Consider the following 18,572-nt stretch of genomic DNA (forward strand, 5'->3'; position numbering starts at 1 on the left):
TGGAAGGCCGTTAGGTGTTTTGTAAGAGACAGCACTACGCTCTTGGGTATACAAAATTGTTTGCCAAGAATACCATACGGGAGCTTATGATGCAAACACCAGGATGCAGTAGATAACATGTTTATGCTGCCATGAGGGACACTGGCTAAAACTCGCAGTGCCAAGTTTGAAGTCTAACTGCAACAAAATTCTAGACCACATAAAAAGCCTAGTTCCCGACTGATGGAATAGAGGACAGCCATCGCACAAAATTTAATATTTTTTTGTATGTTTCAGCACAACCTTTCTCTGCAGTGCTGTACCTTCACAAGGAAATGAAAGAAAAAAATATGGGGTTTTAAGTGTCAAAACCACGATTTGATTTAGACCACCTGAAATTCTTTAATATGCTTTTGCATGTCTTGGGTGTTATTGCATTTCGACCTCATTGCAATGCGGCCAACACTATCGCCACTAGCAACCACGGCAGGTGGATCAAGAACACCTTCAACTAAGGCTTAAAAGATATTGCGAGAGAAAACGAAGAAATTGCAGCAAATGCGAGGATGTGGTCCTAAATTACGAGTCATTACTTTCTCTTGTAGTTCACTTTGGTTACAACTGCAACCCGTTTAAAGCTTAATTTCTTTTTTTACAAAACAGACTAGAAAGCAGAAAGGAGTGAGGATGGAAAGCTTTTATTTTTATACTAATGACCATTACACCAATATAAAAATTCACACTGTGAAAAGGAGGAGGTCATTTCTTTCTCAGTATTTTTTTATAAACCAAAACAAAACAATGGGAAAGAAAGGACTTCGGAAAAACAGAAATGCCACTTTTTTTTTCTTCCCGCAGAGGTGTGCAAGGCGAAATATTTCTCAAATTTACACTGCAATGGGACAAATGACGTGTTTAGGTGATAGGTTGTGGGGACCAGTGCTTTATAATTCCCACAAGGGATAGGCCAATGAAAAAAAGGAAACAAAACCACTTCCCAGCCACACTGCTTATAGTAGCTCTGCAGTACAACTAAATATGTGGACTCCCCAACGAGTCCTTGTACATGACAATGTCCCATGCTTGTCTTGGTTTGGTAGCAGGCATACCTGCCTCGTCTCGAAGAGTTGTAACTCATGGAATGAAAAACCCTCCTTGCAGGTACTGGCGGAGCCACGCTTCCCAGTTCAGGGCTGCTGTAGCAACCGTGACCCCCCAAAAGCAAGAACAAGCCAATAGCATTGAGTGTCACAACAGACTGATACCTTTAACACCTGCTGTAGACAATAGCTTACAAAAATAAGTAGCAAGCTAGATGCTCACTTGCCTATGTCCAGGCAGGCTAATGCTACCAAACCAAAACCAAGTGGCCCAATTCTGCCTTTCCTTCCTTTATAATGGCAGAACAGAAAGAGCAACTTATTGACAAAGAGAAAAACAGTTAAAAAAATGCTTAAACAAAGTTATGGAATTCTATGCACATGTGGTAAAAAAAAAAAAAAAAAAGAGGGGAAAGAAAAAAAATACAACGGAAACAACAAATGCTCTTTCTGGGACTCGAAGTCAGAGAAGAGAGGTCTGGCGGTGGTTGGTGGTGGTGGCGGTAGAGAAGGTAATGCATGCAGGTGTGTCACTTGTGTATTATGTGTGTAAATGTGTTTCCACACGGCGCGTATGCCCACCTCATCTTGCCCCCGCATCTGAGTAATATTTGTTGTGGTGTGTGTGTGTGTGTCAGGCCCCCCTTCCCCACAGGGTGAAGAGATGAATGACTCAATGAATGAAGGCGGCAGGAGAGCGCTGTCTCCCCCTCCACGAGCCAGATGGCAGCACAGCTGTCCTCCCCTTTTGCCCCCTTCGACCCCCTGATGCGCACTTCCCAGGCTCAGTCGTCCCCGTCACCACCTTCCCCTTCCAGGTCCCCTGCAATAAAAAGCGAGAAAGACTAGGATCATTGGCAGGTCTCAACGAAAATGTGTGGAATGCAATTTGCCGTAGTTCATGTGCAGAATTTTAAACGTGGCTGCACACCCATATTGAAGGGGGAAGTGGGTATTCTGAGCTCTTTTAGCAAATTTAATGGAAATGGCGACACCCAAGGGGCATTGTGCACATGCGACGTGGTGCAAAGGTACAAGAGTTTCTCAATTTTCCTCTCTACCAGACTACTGTCATGTATACATACAGTGCATTGAAAGTGAAGCTCAACAAAAACTTCAAGCATTAATGTCAACTCCTGCTACTGACCGAAAATTGGGACTACTAGATTGCATTGACAACACTGCTGCTGGAACAAATGAGCTCGATACGTGTGCTGGAAACATGGCAGCGGGCGCTCAGAAGGCATCAATTAGTGACACTAGCCAGACAGACTACATTTCTAGAGGCTACTAATGCAATAGCACTTGTATGTATTCAAATATTTTGTGGCGTTTTATTATAAAAATGAGCTCATTGTGTTTTTCCCAAGTCTTCTCGAAATCTAATTTTGGGGGTTTTTTACACTTGCTTAAGCACTACCTCAATCTTCAGGGCACATAGAACCATAATTTTAACAGCGGCATGTACCTACATGTGCCTACTACACAATGCTAGACGGATTATTTATTTCAGTTTTGTAAACTTTAAAATCTGGCTACTAATTGGACTACATGATTACCATGTCTGGAGATTGAACTTCAAATTGCTGTAAAATTCGTAATACTTGCAATATAAAAAAACGTAGTCCTACAGTTGTGTTGCTTACACATCGTAGTATTCAGCCATGTCTTTATAAACATTCTGGCTGATACTCTTCTTCCAAGCGTTCAAATAAAGAATAGGTGGTTAATTTTAATTATACCTGGAACCACTCAGTCAATTAAAAAAGACATTTTTGGAATGAGCATTAAAAGTTGTCTGGGTGACAGTCTATTAACCCTTTCGCTGTCGGACCTTTCTGGCCGTGACGCACCCCCAGTGTCGGCTTGGTTTCAGGGAACGAGCATAACAGGGAATGAACATAGTCATTTATTTTTTATTATGATTGGTATACAAATAACATAGTCAATGCAATATGCACATTTCAGTGTTCTGCAGCTGTTGTTTGTAATCATCATCATCAGCCTGACTATAAAATCCGTTCAACATCCGAATCCGATGATGCGGAACCCTCTTCCTCGCATGCGACTGTCTGAGTCCGAACTCTGCTCGTATTCTGAATCGGAATTCAGCCACCGTTCCAATGAGCAGACGAAGGTCCCGCGCGCCGAGCCATATGAAAGTAACCGCGCGCAGGGAGGATGCGCTTTCAGTCGCCCGCACAACGGAGAGAAATGGGACATTGCGTGATCAAGAAGACAGAGGGAGATGGGAAAAGGCTAAACAAAGTTCGAAGGGCTTTACGTTTACTGCTGCGAGTCTGAAGTGAGGGTGCGGCGAGAGAGCGAAAGCAGCAATCGAATCACCGTTTTTGGAGAGGCAACGGCACGTGCGCCTGAACTTGACGCGCCGTAGCAGGCACACCAACAGAAGAAAAATAAAAACCTTCAAACCAGCGGAGATTGCAGAACAACCCTTGAACCCATAACCACACGCGCGCGACGCATGATCCAGCGAACGCGGAGCCACCGCGCCACTCAGCAAAGAGAAAGTGGGGAGTGGCAGTCGCACCGTACTCTTCACTACATGGACTAACACCGGTTGGGGCGAATATACGAACTTGTAGAAAGAGTCAAGAGATGGCGTGGCCAATCTAGGAGTGCCAGCTTTGCGCTCAGGCACGAAATTTTGAACGCACGATAGAGAACGCACCGGTACGTCCGTGACAGCGAAAGGGTTAAATTTAGCAAAAAAAAAAGTTTCTAAACAAAACCTTTTCCCCTTTTAACTCTAATCAAGAACAATTCGAGGTTGCCAAAGGCTAAATTGCAAGAAAGGAAAAAGAAACCTTATTCGCAGACGACCCATTCTGACAATATTTACGAGCATTTTTGCAAGTGGTATGGATGAACCAAACCACCCCTTACAGGCTGGTCGAACTCTCCTCGGCACTCGGCCCAACCTGCTGGCCTAACACGAGCAGACTTTTACGACGTTCATGTTAACAGTGCTAGTGTCTGCCTTCTGTGGAACAGTGAATGTGGCAGATATTTCCTACCGAAAACGGCATCTCATAATGAATGATTGCTCTGTCTAATGAAACAGTGGTTCGCCACTCTTGCATTATGAAAGAGTGGAGCAGATATTTTCATTTTAGCATGCCAATCTCTGTTGGCTGTATACATTGACGAGCTTACAAAATCTTGGGTGAAACTATCTCCGAATGTTGTGTAGGTCAACCGAGAATATCACCCCAGCTGAGTAGTCGGCATACCGTGTTGTGTTCGAAGTGCAGTTCGAACACGATGGACTGTTTGCACTGCAGTATTTAGCTGTTCTCGTTGACTGCACCACTATTTCACCGGTTTCACAATGCAAGCGAGTCAAGTGGAAAACAGACATGAAAGATGACTACAATGAAACAGGAGGAGGCTGTACCTCAGGTGCTAAAAGGTCGTGTATTGCACACGCTGAACTTTCATTAAAATTCAATTGCATGAGCGGCCGCGTGGCCTTTTTTTGCACGTTTACAGTTGTGCATACCATTACTGCAGCAAAAGGGCAATAACCGATATAACAAAGTAATGTGCATATTGAAGTCATTTCGGCTACTCTTCAACTTTGTTATAATGAAGTTGGAGTCTATTCCACCCCTCCCACGAAGCTGAATTAATAGAAGTGAATGCGTATGTGTACAGCACTTTTCACTGTCAATTACCAAGAAAGAATTACCAGTGCTACTTGTGTGGTGTCAAGTTACATTAGGAATGGTATCACTTACCACCGTCATCCTCCCCCTCGTCATCTTCATCGTCCTCATCCCCGTCACCTTCCTCTTCTACGACCACCACTGCATCCCCACCCTCCTCTTCATCACTGCAATACAGAAGCAACGATCAAACAGCCCCAAAGGCACAGCAGATTACAGGAAATGCATGTGGAGGACAGGCAAGACAGGGTAAATGCAGCCACGTGCTTAATCACTTTCAAGTTCGATTTTTCTACACAAAAATACTTCACATTCCCAGATGGCATGTGCAAGGTACATTATTCAAGCATCCTCTGAAAAGTTCCTGCAACAGAAGAGCTACAGGCATCTTGAGAATAAAGCATTTGAAGCAAGAGGAACACTCGATGCACGAATGTGTCAGAAAAGTTGTGGGCAGCAATCAAGACAATTAATGAAAGGAATGACTAAAAAAGCAGCAAGACTAGCTTTATAATAATATAAGACATGCACTCACCTCTCGTCTTCATCACCTTCGAGTCCATTTTCGACTTCAATGTCCGGAACAAGGAAGTACTGAAGGGGGTTCGGCCACATATCGTCCTTGATCACCTGCACAGGATGCACGAAACAGTATTGGCGTACCTGCGAACCTGCACCTTATCAATCTCGCAGTACATAGGGACCTTGAGTGACATTAACCCATTTGTCACCCAAGTTTGCCATATTTGACCTCTGCTGTGGACTTGTTTACGGCACTTGAAGTGGTGGCTAATGCATGGGTTGCCAAATTTCAGCCGTGATTGAGTACTGGGGCAGAATTGGGCGCCCAAAATTGATCGTCCGATAAATACCCTCGTTTCAAGCACACCAGTTTCAATACCACCCAGTAGAATGAGCATGAGGAAATATTTGGCGTTGCTGGAATTGTGAAATGACATCCATTTCCTAGGACAATCACTCTCGAAGATGCAATCGCTCCCACAAGGGTTTGCATGGCACAGCATTGGACTCGTCTACAGGTTCAACACACACTAGCAACGGCATGCTCGGCGCTGCAGAAACTATCTTGCTTGAACACTGGTTCGTCCAGTGCTGATGCATATGAAACCACACTTTCATTTTGCAATGCGTTCCCTGTCTGTGCTGTCTACTCGCAACGAAATTCTCACAAAAGCAAATTGTTCTGCATTCCCTGTCTCTTTTCATTATTGCAACTTTTTACAGTAAATGACCAGGAGAAAGCACACTGCTGTGTCACCTGTCATAACCAACTCATGGTCTCAGTGTCTGAAAACAATGGTGAACAGAAAAATGTGAATGTGCAACCTGGATAGTAGCAGCACATTCCGAGGACAGCACCATGGGGCACAATCGAGGTAGCTGCCTAAGACTTTATTTATACAGCATAGTAGCAAACCAGAGCAGTGAGCTGTCGCACAGAGTGCTAGCTGCGGATTCACAAGCAAGCCAATGTTTCTACCGCAGCTGTTCACCTCGTCACAAATCTGTAAATCTCTGGGATGCAGATTTCTTGCTGAGCCGCATATACTGCACTAGGTACGCAAAAACCACCAAAAATCTTGGTTACGACATGCAGACGTGCCATGACGAGTTACTTACACATGCAACTGTAAACAAGATAGCAAGCACCATGAATGCCTACACTTGGGAAAGAACGATGGGAGCATACCTCGGCAATGTCATCGGCAGACGCATCCCCGTGGTCGGTGAACCAGTTGAAGAAGGTGCGCGGCTGCTCGTGCGCCCTCTTGCGACTGCTCTTCATCTGCGACTGCCGCTGCTTGTGCCGCTTGGTCAAGTCCATGTCCTCCTTCCATTTGATAGGCGTCGACTGGGATGCTGGGTCCCCTAAAACCACACATTCAAAGGGTGAGCAGTTCACCATTGTCAGCCCATCCCCTTTCCATTTCCAGAGGGCTACAAGACTGGAGAAAAATTTAAATTGCATTCAGGGAGCTTTACATGCCAAAACCAGTCTGATTATGAGGCACTCTAGTAGTGCATTCTGACCAACTGAGGTCCTTTCACATGCACGCAATACTTGGTACGGTGTATATGGTTTCCACCCTTGATCTCAACAGTGCAACGCCACGGCCACTGAGCTACCGCAAACGAGACCGGAAAAAAATAAAATGACTTGCTGACCAATTTGCTTATTTTATTTTAAGGGATTAATTGCAAATGCAAACCACGTGTGTCAGGTAGACAAAGTGGGTGCAAACACAAAAGCAATGAAGGTTAGAGGAGCATTCCCGGTGTACAAAAGAAATCTAACAGTGCACTATTCAAAACCTTGAATATTCAAATCTGTTGGTATACGACTTGAATGGAACTATTACTATCCCAAATATTCAAGCCCCCTAAAATTCGTGTCGTCGGATGTTTGTAGTCAGCTTCGCCACAGTACAGGCCTGTTATGCGGCAAAGCACAGAGGATGCATTGCAGTAAAACACATTTGCCATGCAGTGATGCATATCAAAAAGTATAAAGCGTTTACTGCCATGTGGTCACTACTGGTGCTTATGGCTACTGGACACTATCAGCATAAGTAGCCACACTGTACTGCCGCCTCTTCATGCATCTGGACACTAGCCACCAGGTGGAAACCTTTGTCTGCTACTAATCTGGCTAAGTACTTAAAAACACAATTTCAAAAGTACAAATTTGGCCAAGTAGGAAGCTTGGCAATGTCCTTAGGCCCTCACTCTAAACAGCTGTGTACCACTAGGATGATTCAATGGTAAACTAGGTTAAAACCCTGGCTTTGGAAGAAGCAAGAAAAATTTCAACACCAAGGAACTTGCTTTTTCTAACAGTGGCTCCTGAAGAGGCTAAATCCACGCCAACACCGTGAAAGGACTGACACGATCAACCTGAAGCAATTTTCACTGCAACAATAGGCACAGGTTGAAAGATATGTGCATGGTGAAATTTTAGGCCAATGAGTAGACCGGTGTGTGTATGGTGGTGCATGCATGGGGCCCATTTCTGGCTTGCAAAAAAAGATATGCGCCGATACCGGACACTAATGTGCGAGTAAGCAGCTCTTTTGGGTGTCTGAAAGAACTGTGACATGCAGGAGAATGTTGCTGCTCACCAAACACGTCGAGCAGATATCTTTAGTTATGGCAACATTAAATAACTGCAGTTATGATACTGTCAAGCAAAAGTGTTGCACTCAAAAATTTTGTTCACCACAAAGCATAATTTCCCTGTACGTGTCTTTTTCCACACCTGTGGTTGGCGAAAAAAAATTGACTTTTTTGTGCACAACTAATTGTATTATATTTGATATTCACACTACATATTAAGAGTGATCTGCCTTATAGAGCACCGCCTATTACTACTGGAGCTACAGTACATTTCAGCACAACATAAAACAAAGGAAGTTACTTAGCCCATTGCTCCCAAACAGTGTTACATACTACTTGGCCACCTGTGCAAGGGAAAAATGCATTCAAAGAAATGCCACAATGATATTGCTGCTCTTGCCCCTATCATCAAATTGGTCTTACACACAAGACATCAATATAATGTGCCCATCAGGCATGTAGCAACACAAATGAGGATGAAGCACCAGCACAGGGTGCAATATCCAAGAGGATGGTTGCAAATCTTTCTGTGTGCAACACCATAAATAGAGCCAAGGCTATTGGCATTGGCACTGAGTGCTCTGGTTGCAACCAAAAATTACTCTCCGGTATTTCTTTGATTACCACTGCAGACACTCGCAAATTAAGGACATGAGCATGATTGGAGATCATTGAAACAGACATTCTGCATTGCTTTGCCTCACACGACTGGCCTGGGCTGCAGCAGCGAGGCCAAACTGAACTCATACTGAACGTGTTTCAAACAACAATGTACGATCATGCCCAATGTCACTTGAACATAACTTGCCAATACTTGTGCACCTTCACCCTTTCCCTACTGCAAAAAAATAAAATTTTACCAAATTTACCGGACATTTTCTTTCATTCAGATTGTAGAGCTTTTTTTTTACGTAAAGCAGCACCATTATTTCGATTCAGTTGGGTTCCATTTATTTCACAAATTGCAGAAGAAAGTTTGAAGATTGCTTCACTGCATGGCCCTAGTGTCTTGCAAGGAAGCCTTTTGCAGGGCTCGATACACTATGAAAAAGAGAATACGAAGACCTAAGGGTGCAAAAAGATGTACATGAATAGAGGCTACTTTTCCGCAGCTCCTAAAGCAGTTAGTAGGCAGTCTTCGTACGGTAGGCGCAGCACAGAGGCCAACTCCACACTATTCAGACTCCCCAAATGAGAACATCTTCCTTTCCATTTCTGTGCAGAACTTTACAGAGCTGTTGTCTGATGAAGAGCCGTCGAAATACATTTACGTGCACTTTGACTGCTTCGTTTAAAGGAGGCAACCATGCTATATGCAGGACTGTCAGAGGCAGCAATATAATGAAAGGCGAGACAAATGGCACAGTATGGCCATCTAGCGTCAGGAATCGCAACTAGATGTAACAGGATGAGTAGTCATCATGGCTTAGACTAGTACAAATTTCATGACTATACTCGTTAACGGGAGGTAAAATGTTAAAGCACTGCCGACGCTATTAACATGCTCCAATCCATCAAGATTGGGGTAGTGCTGATAGCACCTGACAATACAATAGCAAGGTTGGGCTTTGCTCTTGATGCAAGATAAAGCTTACTTAGGCAAATTATCACTTAGCTCAGGTCTTGCAATTAATAAAGAAACTGGTGGAAAAATAAGCTTGTGCGCTGCTTGCCTGAAGAATAGAAATACAACCCAGAAAAGCATTCAATAACTACGAGAAGCTCACTTCTACAGAAATTGCAGCAGCCACCGCAAAATGAGAAATGCAGAGCAGGCAGGCAGCGGGCAATGACATAATGAAAGGCGTTGGAAATTCATGCCGTTACATTGCTTTACACTTTAGCAGCAGACTACACAAGCGCCAACGGGGTACATTCACACAACCAAGTCCATTTTAAATGTTTTCTATTATAAAAAAGGAACTCTGGGCTCACACCCTGTCAAACGAAACCTTACAATGCTGATGTGAACCAACTTACCAGAAGAACCAAGGTGGAACTCCTTGATGAGCACATCATTCTCAAAGTAAGGATTCTCATCGAAGTAGAACTTGATCCTGTAGCCAGATTTGATGTCCTCAAACTCTTCCACCTCAAGCTTAGACAGGAAGTGCAAGCTCTCTTCCTCCTCTTCATCAAGGATGGCGGAGATCTGTGGATGGTTCACAAACTGCGCGTGCACAATGGCCCGTCAAGGAATCAACAGCAGTGCAGTTCCTGCCCCATATGCTTTGAATGGTGGTGCACGATTCTGATGGCACTAGATGATTTGAATATTGTGACACCACTAACACATGCATCCGCAAAGTAACAAGGACGAGACACAAGCACTTGTGTCTCGTCCTTGTTACTTTGTGGATGCATATGACAGAGCTGCTACAATATTCAAATAAAGTATGCACCAACTCGCCCAGAAAAAAGTTTTAACAAACGTGTTCAGTAGGTGCCAAAAGCATTCAGGAATTCACAAAAATAGCCTATTTGGAAAGTACTGCGGTTGCAGAGAAAATGTTCGCTTTGTCAGCACAATTGCTGCTTCGAGAAAACATACTTCGAAGTATTCCCGCAGAAAATATAACTATTATGCCATCTCTGGGGTGTATATGGTACTCAAAACTTTGAAGCAACTGCAGTAATTTGTATTTTTAAAGTTATACAAGTGAAGACATTTGTGCATTTATAAATAATAAGGCCAACACCACAGCTCGTCGTATAAACTCGGGATGTAACGGAGAGGGGCGCGTTTGGCACCATCTTTGAATACCTTCGGGTGCACATCTCAAGATGTGCACTGTGTGCTTCCTCATGCTGTGACCTTTGGCTGTGCCGTGGGAATGCCACGAATTCAAAAAACAATCCCATGCTCCTCTCCTGGCTATTCTGATGCCTACTTTCCATGTCGTGATGTCAACAGGGTGCTCCAGGTGACCACAACAGGGTTAAAAGCTGCCGGTTGGTCACATGTCGAGGAACGACAGCACCAATATGGCAAGAGCCAACCGTGTGTTCTGAGAACAGAGGGTTACCACGCCGAGTGTGCGCCACCAAACCTTTTATGAAGCTTCCATTTAGTCAGCCTTAAGTGGAAAGCAATTAAGGGTGCACAATGGAGGAGCCTTTCTTCTGGCGTGTGGATGCAACCAGCAGCTTCCGCGTTCCCTGCAGTCATGCAAGAGATGGGAGGCAAGTGGTGTTGTGCTGGCTGCACAAACTTCAGCCCTCACCATCCGAACACAGTTTGAGCCGATGCCGATCGTGTTCAGCCGAGGTTAAGCCTATATGTCACAGTAGCATAGTTCATGCATCTGCTGCTGTCAGACCCACGCTAATTAAGCCATCAGGATGAAGAAAACTCCTTCTGTAGTTCAATTTTGCCCATACGTATTTGAAATAATCCATTCATTTCCTACAGTGCACACACAAAAAGTGATATGCGACAACATGGAGCAGTATCGACATTGGTATGTTGCCATTTTCAATGGAAAGCTGCCTGCCGCACTCACCGGCACTTCCTTAAATGCAACTACGAAGATGGGTGTATTTTTAGATATTGTCCTGCCGACTCATTATTTGGCTTCTGAGGTGCATTGCTTGCCTCGTGTCCCAAATGGACAGTAAGCATAGGCCCATTTGACACAGCAGCATAAACTATCACCTCGTACAGCTGCCAACGGTGTCTATACTGGAATCGGCATTTCCGCGAGAAAACGATGTGATCCTTAAGTGAACGATCAGATGCGCAAAGTCCTCATGTCTACTTTACAGAACATATTGCATGCATAAGGAGAATATAAAGAATGATACCGTATTTACTGATACCGTAATGATTGCACCCCGAACTTGCCGCAGCGATACGTTGTGTGCCAAGTCTAGCTAATATTGATCGCGGTTACCATCTGTCGAATGCTATGCGAACGACTCTTCCAAGACAAACCAAGCGGTCTGCACGCACCTAACATTCTTAAGTAGATGCCTCATTTCATTACTTTCATCACTTTCCACACTTCCATGACTAAAAAAAAGCTGCAACCAAACTTGCCTTTATTATGTGTAGGCAGCATAACGCTCCCGTACTAGTCTCACACTCGCTGTTTTCGAAGGCGCGTGGTCGCTCATATCAACGCGATTCAGAGTGATGCAACGGTGCTTACATGCACAAAATCTGCCTGTTTTGATATGTTCTGACATCAATGTCAACGATGAGCGGTTAGTATATCTCAAGCAAACGACGAGTGGTCACTGCACCTGCCGATGTAAACAAATACACCGTTCGGTGCTTTGAACTGTCAGCGGCGTTCTTGCGAGATACAAGTGCGGAAAGTCGTGCTTCACATCTTACAGTGAGCATGTGAAGTGTTTCCCTGAGAAAGGGTAGAACACCTGAAATCGCAAGCAGCACATATAAAATCAGTGGTGTGAGCTACCCTTGGTCTTCCATGTTGCAGCATGATATGTAGCGCATGGGCGATGGATGGCTCTCATGAAGGCGAGCCGAAATGCAAACGGCGATGCACGGCTATTGAATTCGTCAGAATTATATCTGTCAATATTTGACAGATCCGAAGAGCTGGTGCAGCTGACATTGTCACCCGATGATCCAGCGCGGTCACGATTCAGTCGGGCGTCTGCTCTTCGCTGCCAGCGGGGGAGACCTGCATGCCTTGTGCGCCTTCCCCAGATGACCGGCTTGAGATATCACAAGAAGAGGTTCGCTCGGCTGCTTGGTCAGGTTTCGGTTTTGTTTTTTACTTATTTAAAATTATTTTCGAATTTGCGAAACAATTGTACTAGGAGACGCGCGACAGGGGGGTTTCGCGAACCCAAACATGCCATTACCTTGACATGGCCAAATAATCGCGGGAGTTGCACTTTAAGGGAATCTGTCAGGGGGCACTAGATAAGTTAAAATAGCCTACAACAAGGTAATGGAACCTACCAAAAGCTCCACATTTCATCACCAAATCCGAGAAAAAATATAAGGTATAAGATGTACATTTGTTGCGGTGATAAGTAGGCACAGTTGCTTCATTGTGTAATTGCACATAAATGACAGCTGCCGGAAGACCACCAGAGGCGGTACAAATGGCTACATATAAGCCAACTTGTTAGTGTTGTGTTAAGTGTTAGCTACTCATTAACACTGCTGCCAAAGTCAACAAAGTTTGGAAGGGCTCGCAAAGACAGTTTTGTTTAAGATGTTTTCGTATATTAAGAACCGGCAGCAGAAACAATTTACGAAGTAATATTACGGCTGCAACCTCCTTCATGTGGATTCGCTTTGCTTTGCCAGTGGGAGGAGCTTTCACAATGCTTTTCACAACAGGGCTATTATCTATCTACTCCACCATGGAAATGTACACATTAAAAGGTAAGCACAAGTCCCACGTATTTGAGACCACAGATAAAAAACTTCCAGAAATTAAAAATTAATGCAAGAGTATTGCTATGTGCATGTTTTGTTAGCAATTATGTAAATAAGAGATCAGCCAGTTTGTCTTTAGATAACTTACATGAGAGAGAAGAGCCAAAAACATCCGCTGCTCACAAATAAATAGGTTGATCAGGAATTCCATCAGTTCCTGCCTAAATGTTACTTTGTCTTGCAATGGAGAGATGTTGACTAAACAGCTTTGAGGAAAAAGTTTGCATCTGCAGACTATACACTATCTGCAGCCCTTTTTCTAAAGCTGCACAATCACCTGCATCTAACACCAATTCGTACAATTTACGATTCCTAACATTTCAGTCTGAATGTCCAGTCACAGTAATCCTACTTTGTGTTCCTGTCCTATATGTGATGATCACTATGTTTGTAACGAGTTTTCAACAAAGCACTGAAAAATGCTCCGGCAAAAGGCACAAGAAATGTTCCAAAAAATGAATAAATGCACTAGCTGACAACTTAGAACCACTGACTAACACCGAATTTGAACACAATTGCTGCCCAAAGTAACCAGCAGTAACATGTTTTTCACATGATTACATGTTCATATATTACACCACCGTGAAATTGTTAACACTCGCCTCCAACTGTTACAAAGGATGAGCCCTTACGTCAGCAGAATGCCGAACGAGTTGAATTTCGCGGTCGAATTCGGCAGGTTTCGCGTATTAGTCGCAGTTCGCTCCAAAATGGGCTACTCAGATTAGCGCGTCTGGCAACATTGCGGCCAGCGACCACGCGCTCGTCACGAGTGCCCTCGCGACGTTCTCCAATTCACCGCAATCGCTGCAAACACATCCTGCAGTTAGAGACTCCGAGGCTGAATGCGCAAGAAATATCGAACAGCACAAGTACAGAAATAAAGGCAGTTATGCTGAAGGCGTGAACAGACCATATCGTTAAATTGCGGCACACAACGTGGACGAGACGGCATGCTAAGTACTTCACGGCGGTGAGCAGCGCATCCCGAACACGCGGTACCGCACACTACCGCAGCCCGACATCGCGTTTAAGGCCGCCGCCATGGCGCGAAACAACAAACGCTGTACCTCCGGCGGCAGACAGCAAATAAATAAAAAATGACTAAAAGATCGTTCAATTCGAAGGGTGGCACCGGTGAATAGAACGCAGAAGCGCGGCCCGCTCTTCTAGACAGCGTCAACCACCCCCTGCATCCAATCTCCAGACTTCAAAAATCGCATTACATTTCGTCGAGAAATCTGCTAAAGTGATTGGAACATGGATCGCGCTAAGCTATGCTTACGCTACGTATATGCTTACGGCACGGAAAACATGCCAACACGTCGTTATTAGCAAGTGCGCAAAGCAATCCACGCTGCCAGCACACCAAAGCGTGCACCCCCCCGTACAAAAACATGGACGTCGCTGGCACGTTAGGCTTAGCGGCTGAAAACAAACGAATCCACCACGAAATATTCTCGACGTGCAGCAATGCTACGATTCCGCTGCGGAAAGAAGGTTTCCAGATCACCACAGACAACTAGAGAACGAACGGCTGCGCATTTTACTATCAGAAGCCGAACAATTTGAGTCCCCTTTCGCGTCTCGACGCCGGCTACCGGGCGGCGCAGGGCATTGGCGGGAAGACTGGTAACACGTTTCACGCAAATACAAGTTGGACTCGCAAACGATGAGCACTCCAACACCTCGTGCGCAACAAACACACGCAGGCACGTTGCCGATAAAAACGACGCTCCCGACACCTTATTACTTAACCCCGCGCGCGAAAACGTGCATCGAACAAAGCATGTGCCAGCGCAGGCAGCGACCGGGTGCACCATATTAGGCTTAACACTCGAACAAATCTCGCATGCAAAGTCACATTTACCAGGAAAGGATACGGCTGTCACCCAGAAATTCGGAATCTTCTTGATTAAGTCATTCCTCTTCTCGAAGAACGGTTTCCTCAACTTGTTGTACTTCTGTTCCACCTTCAAGATCTCCTCGCTGGCTTTCTCGTTGAGCGCGTCTATCTCATTCTGACAGGCGTCGATTTCTTCCAGCGCCTTCTGCGTCTCAGCGTCGTAATCCCTGCTCTCGTCGCCGTCGCCCGAGGCCGCGGACCCTTCAGCTTTCTTCGCCTTCTTCGGTGCCGGCGCGCTGGTAGACATCGTGAACGGTGGCCCGCGACTACGACAAATCACACAAATTCGGGCTCCACACTGCTCAGCTTCGACGAGTCTCGCAAGAGAAGACTGACTCCCCAGTGCGCATGCGTGAAGTCAAATCAGCCCCGTATGCAAGGCGTGTTCCCATTCGCTCCGCGGTCCGTCTAACGTGTAATATCATTGGCTCGCTGGATAAACGTAGTGACGCCGTAGGTTGCATATTACCACATTACAAAACGCGCGGCGATTTCGCGATTTTATGTGGTTTAAGGGTTACTCACAGAAGGTCCTCAGTATTTTGTTGAAAGCCTCGCTTTTCAATTAATTATTCGAGCTGATTACTATCGTAAATTGTTTGTTATTTTTGCGCGCGACAACACACCCGACATATATTTTCCTCGTATTTCTACTCACCGCAAGATGCTTATATCTCGCGCAAGACATACGTTGTGTGCGTAATATTGTTTTTAGGGTGGGCAGAATTTTGAACCACGCAGCTTGTCCAGCTTACGTTGAATCGTGCGTTTCTCGTTCAATGTTGTGCCTGTGTACAAGCGACGCGACAGGATGCGCTATCCGTCACGGACGGCTCGAGCGGAAGCCCTCAAAGCGGGTTGTGTTGTTGCGACGTTGGTTGTTGGCATATGTTAGCGATATGGGCACAGACCGCGACACAGAGTGCCCGCTATCTTGCCTTGAAATTTTACTGCTACTCCAAGACTGTTGTTTACGTAAGGCAAAAAAAAAGAAAAAAAAACATACCCTAACCTGAGAGACGTGAGCGCCCTCTGATGTAAACCATGCGCGTACATGTTTTTGACGCATGCGTACTGGGGCACACAAAACAGAAATCAACGTTGCCCGACGTTGCTGCTCTTCAGAAGAAATCATTTTGCATAGTACGCTGTGCGCGATTGGTCCTACGGCTGTCTAGCCACGTCACGTGACTTTCAGCCGTTTGCATTGTCCAATGGTACGAGACGCGACGAAACCCGTTCGTATTCCGTCCTGCTGGGAGCGTTTTGTAGTAGAGGCAGGCCACGCAAAATGGCTTCAAGCTGCGACAACGTCATCGAAGATCGTGTTAAACGCTGTGCCAACCGAGAAAACCCGACGTCCGAGCCATCGTTGGAGAGGACTGGCAACGCCAACCCGAGCGGCGGCAGCCATTTGAAAAAGCGAGAACAGCATAGCTGCCTGAATCTGCCTGGACTGCCCCCAAGCAAGGCGTACGGCGCCGACCTCGCCACGGACTCGTCGCTGTCTGAGAATGACGACGAAACTGACATTGTAGCACCTCACTCGTCTGAGTGCGACATGGAAAGCGCACAAGGTACCGTTCACCTCGGAGCCTTTAGGAGCTAGGTAATCGCGCAGGCGCCCTGGGACGGGACATCCGTGCACCCGTCTCCTGGGTGATCTTAGCCCTACAGGCGTGAAACAGTCCGCTCCAACCTTGGATAGTCTGCGAGCGACGGCTATTTCGCTCACGCCTATTCTATGATCTCAACAACCGCCCGGGCCAGGTTGCGTCCACGACAGTAGTATGTGCGCAGCCAAACGGGATTACGAACGCTCTCGTAGGATCGCGGCTTATTGTGTTGACCGAAGTCACGTTGGTGTTGTTATCGCTTCCTTTTTTATATATATTCATCGTTCGGGCGGTCGGGTTTTTAGACAAGCGCGTTTTGTCATGGACCACTTCGCCTACCGGTGCATCGTTTGTCGTGATTCCGGCTCCACGCCCGACCATGATAAAAACACTAGATGTATATTTTCTATATTTTCATGACCGAAGCCTTTTCTATGTTGTGCTGTCTTGAGGACAAAAGTCCCGCTTACTTGCTCCGCCCACACGCCAGGTCGCCCTTTTCTTGAGAGGACTGGAAAAGGAGGAAGAAAAATTGTCCCACTCGGTCGGATCGGGGGCAGATGACAGCTTTCTAGATAAGGCGATCGATCCGTTTCCGAGCGTTGTCTCGTGAGGCGTCAAAATGAGGTCGGTTTCATATAGTGCAATTTCATCTCGCAGCACCTTTTAGCTGTTTCGTCTTCTAAACACAGCTACGCTTCGTCGGATTCGAGGCGCGTCTACAGTCCCGTATGGTCTCGTCGCGATCACGGCCGTTCATGGCACGCGGTCCGCAAACTCCCGCCGAAGCGAGGCGTCCTTTCAAATTCCGCGTTACTATTTCGGAAACGTTTTCCCCGTACCCGCCTTGCGTGCTTTCTTGGCGGGCAGTCGTGCGCGTCTGGCGTTTCCTGAAGTGCCTCGTCACCACGTGGACAGATTTGTTATTGTGACTGCATTGGTCGGGATTAAAGCTATATCCGCTAGCCGTTAACTCCGAGGATAGCAAGCGCTTTAGCTAAACGTCACGGTGACCTTCGGGGTCGTGCGCAGTGCGCCGAAAATTAAGACCCGGCACTTTCCGTTGCCGCTATAGATACGTTTCCGTGGATATCAATGGCGTGCTCCGCACGTCTTGCCTCGAGAACTCAACTCGGCCGACAATTATCTTATTCTGTGTGCGTGCGATTTGTTGACTACGGCAGCAGTTTTGTCATAAAAGCGATTATGGTTGTATGAAAGCGCGACTGCTCGAAAAGGCTAGTGGTGTGCTCACTGACAACATAATCTCAAGCCAAAATTTGGGTGGAAATACAAAAAAGCAAAGGACAGCATACTTCATCTTCCGATGAGCTTGTTGGGGATTCCTCGAGCAAGAAGGATGTGAAGAATCGCTTGAATGTGCCTGAAGGCCTTTGTATAGCATATACGTCGAACCTTGTCATTTGACAGTTTGAGAATCGGAAGTGCTACCTTTAAAGCCATGGTTCACTTGGCCTGTACTGCACCCCTGCCATTCTTCATGGGGTGTTTTGTGTAACAGATGGAATATAAACAAATAAAAAGGCAGTTCAATGTGTACTGGTAGCGCAAATCATACTCATTATTCAATATTTGCAATTTCTAGTGCTTTTGTCTCAGTAGTTTGCTTACTTAGTATAGTTCTCGCTTGTCATATTGAGATATTTATATCTATTCATTGTCACAACTTCAGATTTTAAAATTCAATGGTGTTATGGTTAAGAT

The 18,572-nt window shown here is 45.6% G+C and overlaps 2 protein-coding genes across 2 annotated transcripts in view; one reads left to right on the plus strand and one right to left on the minus strand.

Annotated features, from left to right (window-relative positions):
- Positions 1-661: 661 nt before the first annotated feature.
- Positions 662-15,574, minus strand: Set (NAP domain-containing protein SET). The gene is made up of 6 exons (XM_050170665.3): positions 15,209-15,574; positions 9,884-10,073; positions 6,480-6,658; positions 5,304-5,398; positions 4,841-4,935; positions 662-1,902 (listed from the first exon to the last, which is right to left on the minus strand). Exons 1-6 carry the CDS (start codon positions 15,476-15,478, stop codon positions 1,865-1,867), a joined length of 867 nt encoding a protein of 288 aa, XP_050026622.1. The 5' UTR covers positions 15,479-15,574; the 3' UTR covers positions 662-1,864.
- Positions 15,575-15,584: 10 nt separating this feature from the next.
- Positions 15,585-18,572, plus strand: part of LOC126521912 (uncharacterized) — a 35,973-nt gene continuing 32,985 nt past the window's right edge. Inside the window, exon 1 of the mRNA XM_050170651.3 lies at positions 15,585-16,808. Coding sequence (XP_050026608.2) covers positions 16,523-16,808 — 286 coding nt within the window. The 5' untranslated portion in view covers positions 15,585-16,522. The remainder of the gene's footprint in view (positions 16,809-18,572) is intronic.

Source organism: Dermacentor andersoni, chromosome 6 (assembly GCF_023375885.2).
Source record: "Dermacentor andersoni chromosome 6, qqDerAnde1_hic_scaffold, whole genome shotgun sequence".
In the NCBI taxonomy this organism is placed as follows: Eukaryota; Metazoa; Arthropoda; class Arachnida; order Ixodida; family Ixodidae; genus Dermacentor; species Dermacentor andersoni.

What these genes read in the sequence shown, in the direction of transcription:
- Set (XM_050170665.3), bottom strand. Translation starts at nt 15,478, where the DNA reads ATGTCTACCAGCGCGCCGGCACCGAAGAAGGCGAAGAAAGCTGAAGGG. An exon ending in GAAGGTGATGAAGACGAGAG is followed by an intron (nt 4,936 to 5,303) that starts GTGAGTGCATGT and finishes TCTGTATTGCAG; the next exon opens with TGATGAAGAGGAGGGTGGGG. An exon ending in CGAGGGGGAGGATGACGGTG is followed by an intron (nt 1,903 to 4,840) that starts GTAAGTGATACC and finishes TTTTTATTGCAG; the next exon opens with GGGACCTGGAAGGGGAAGGT.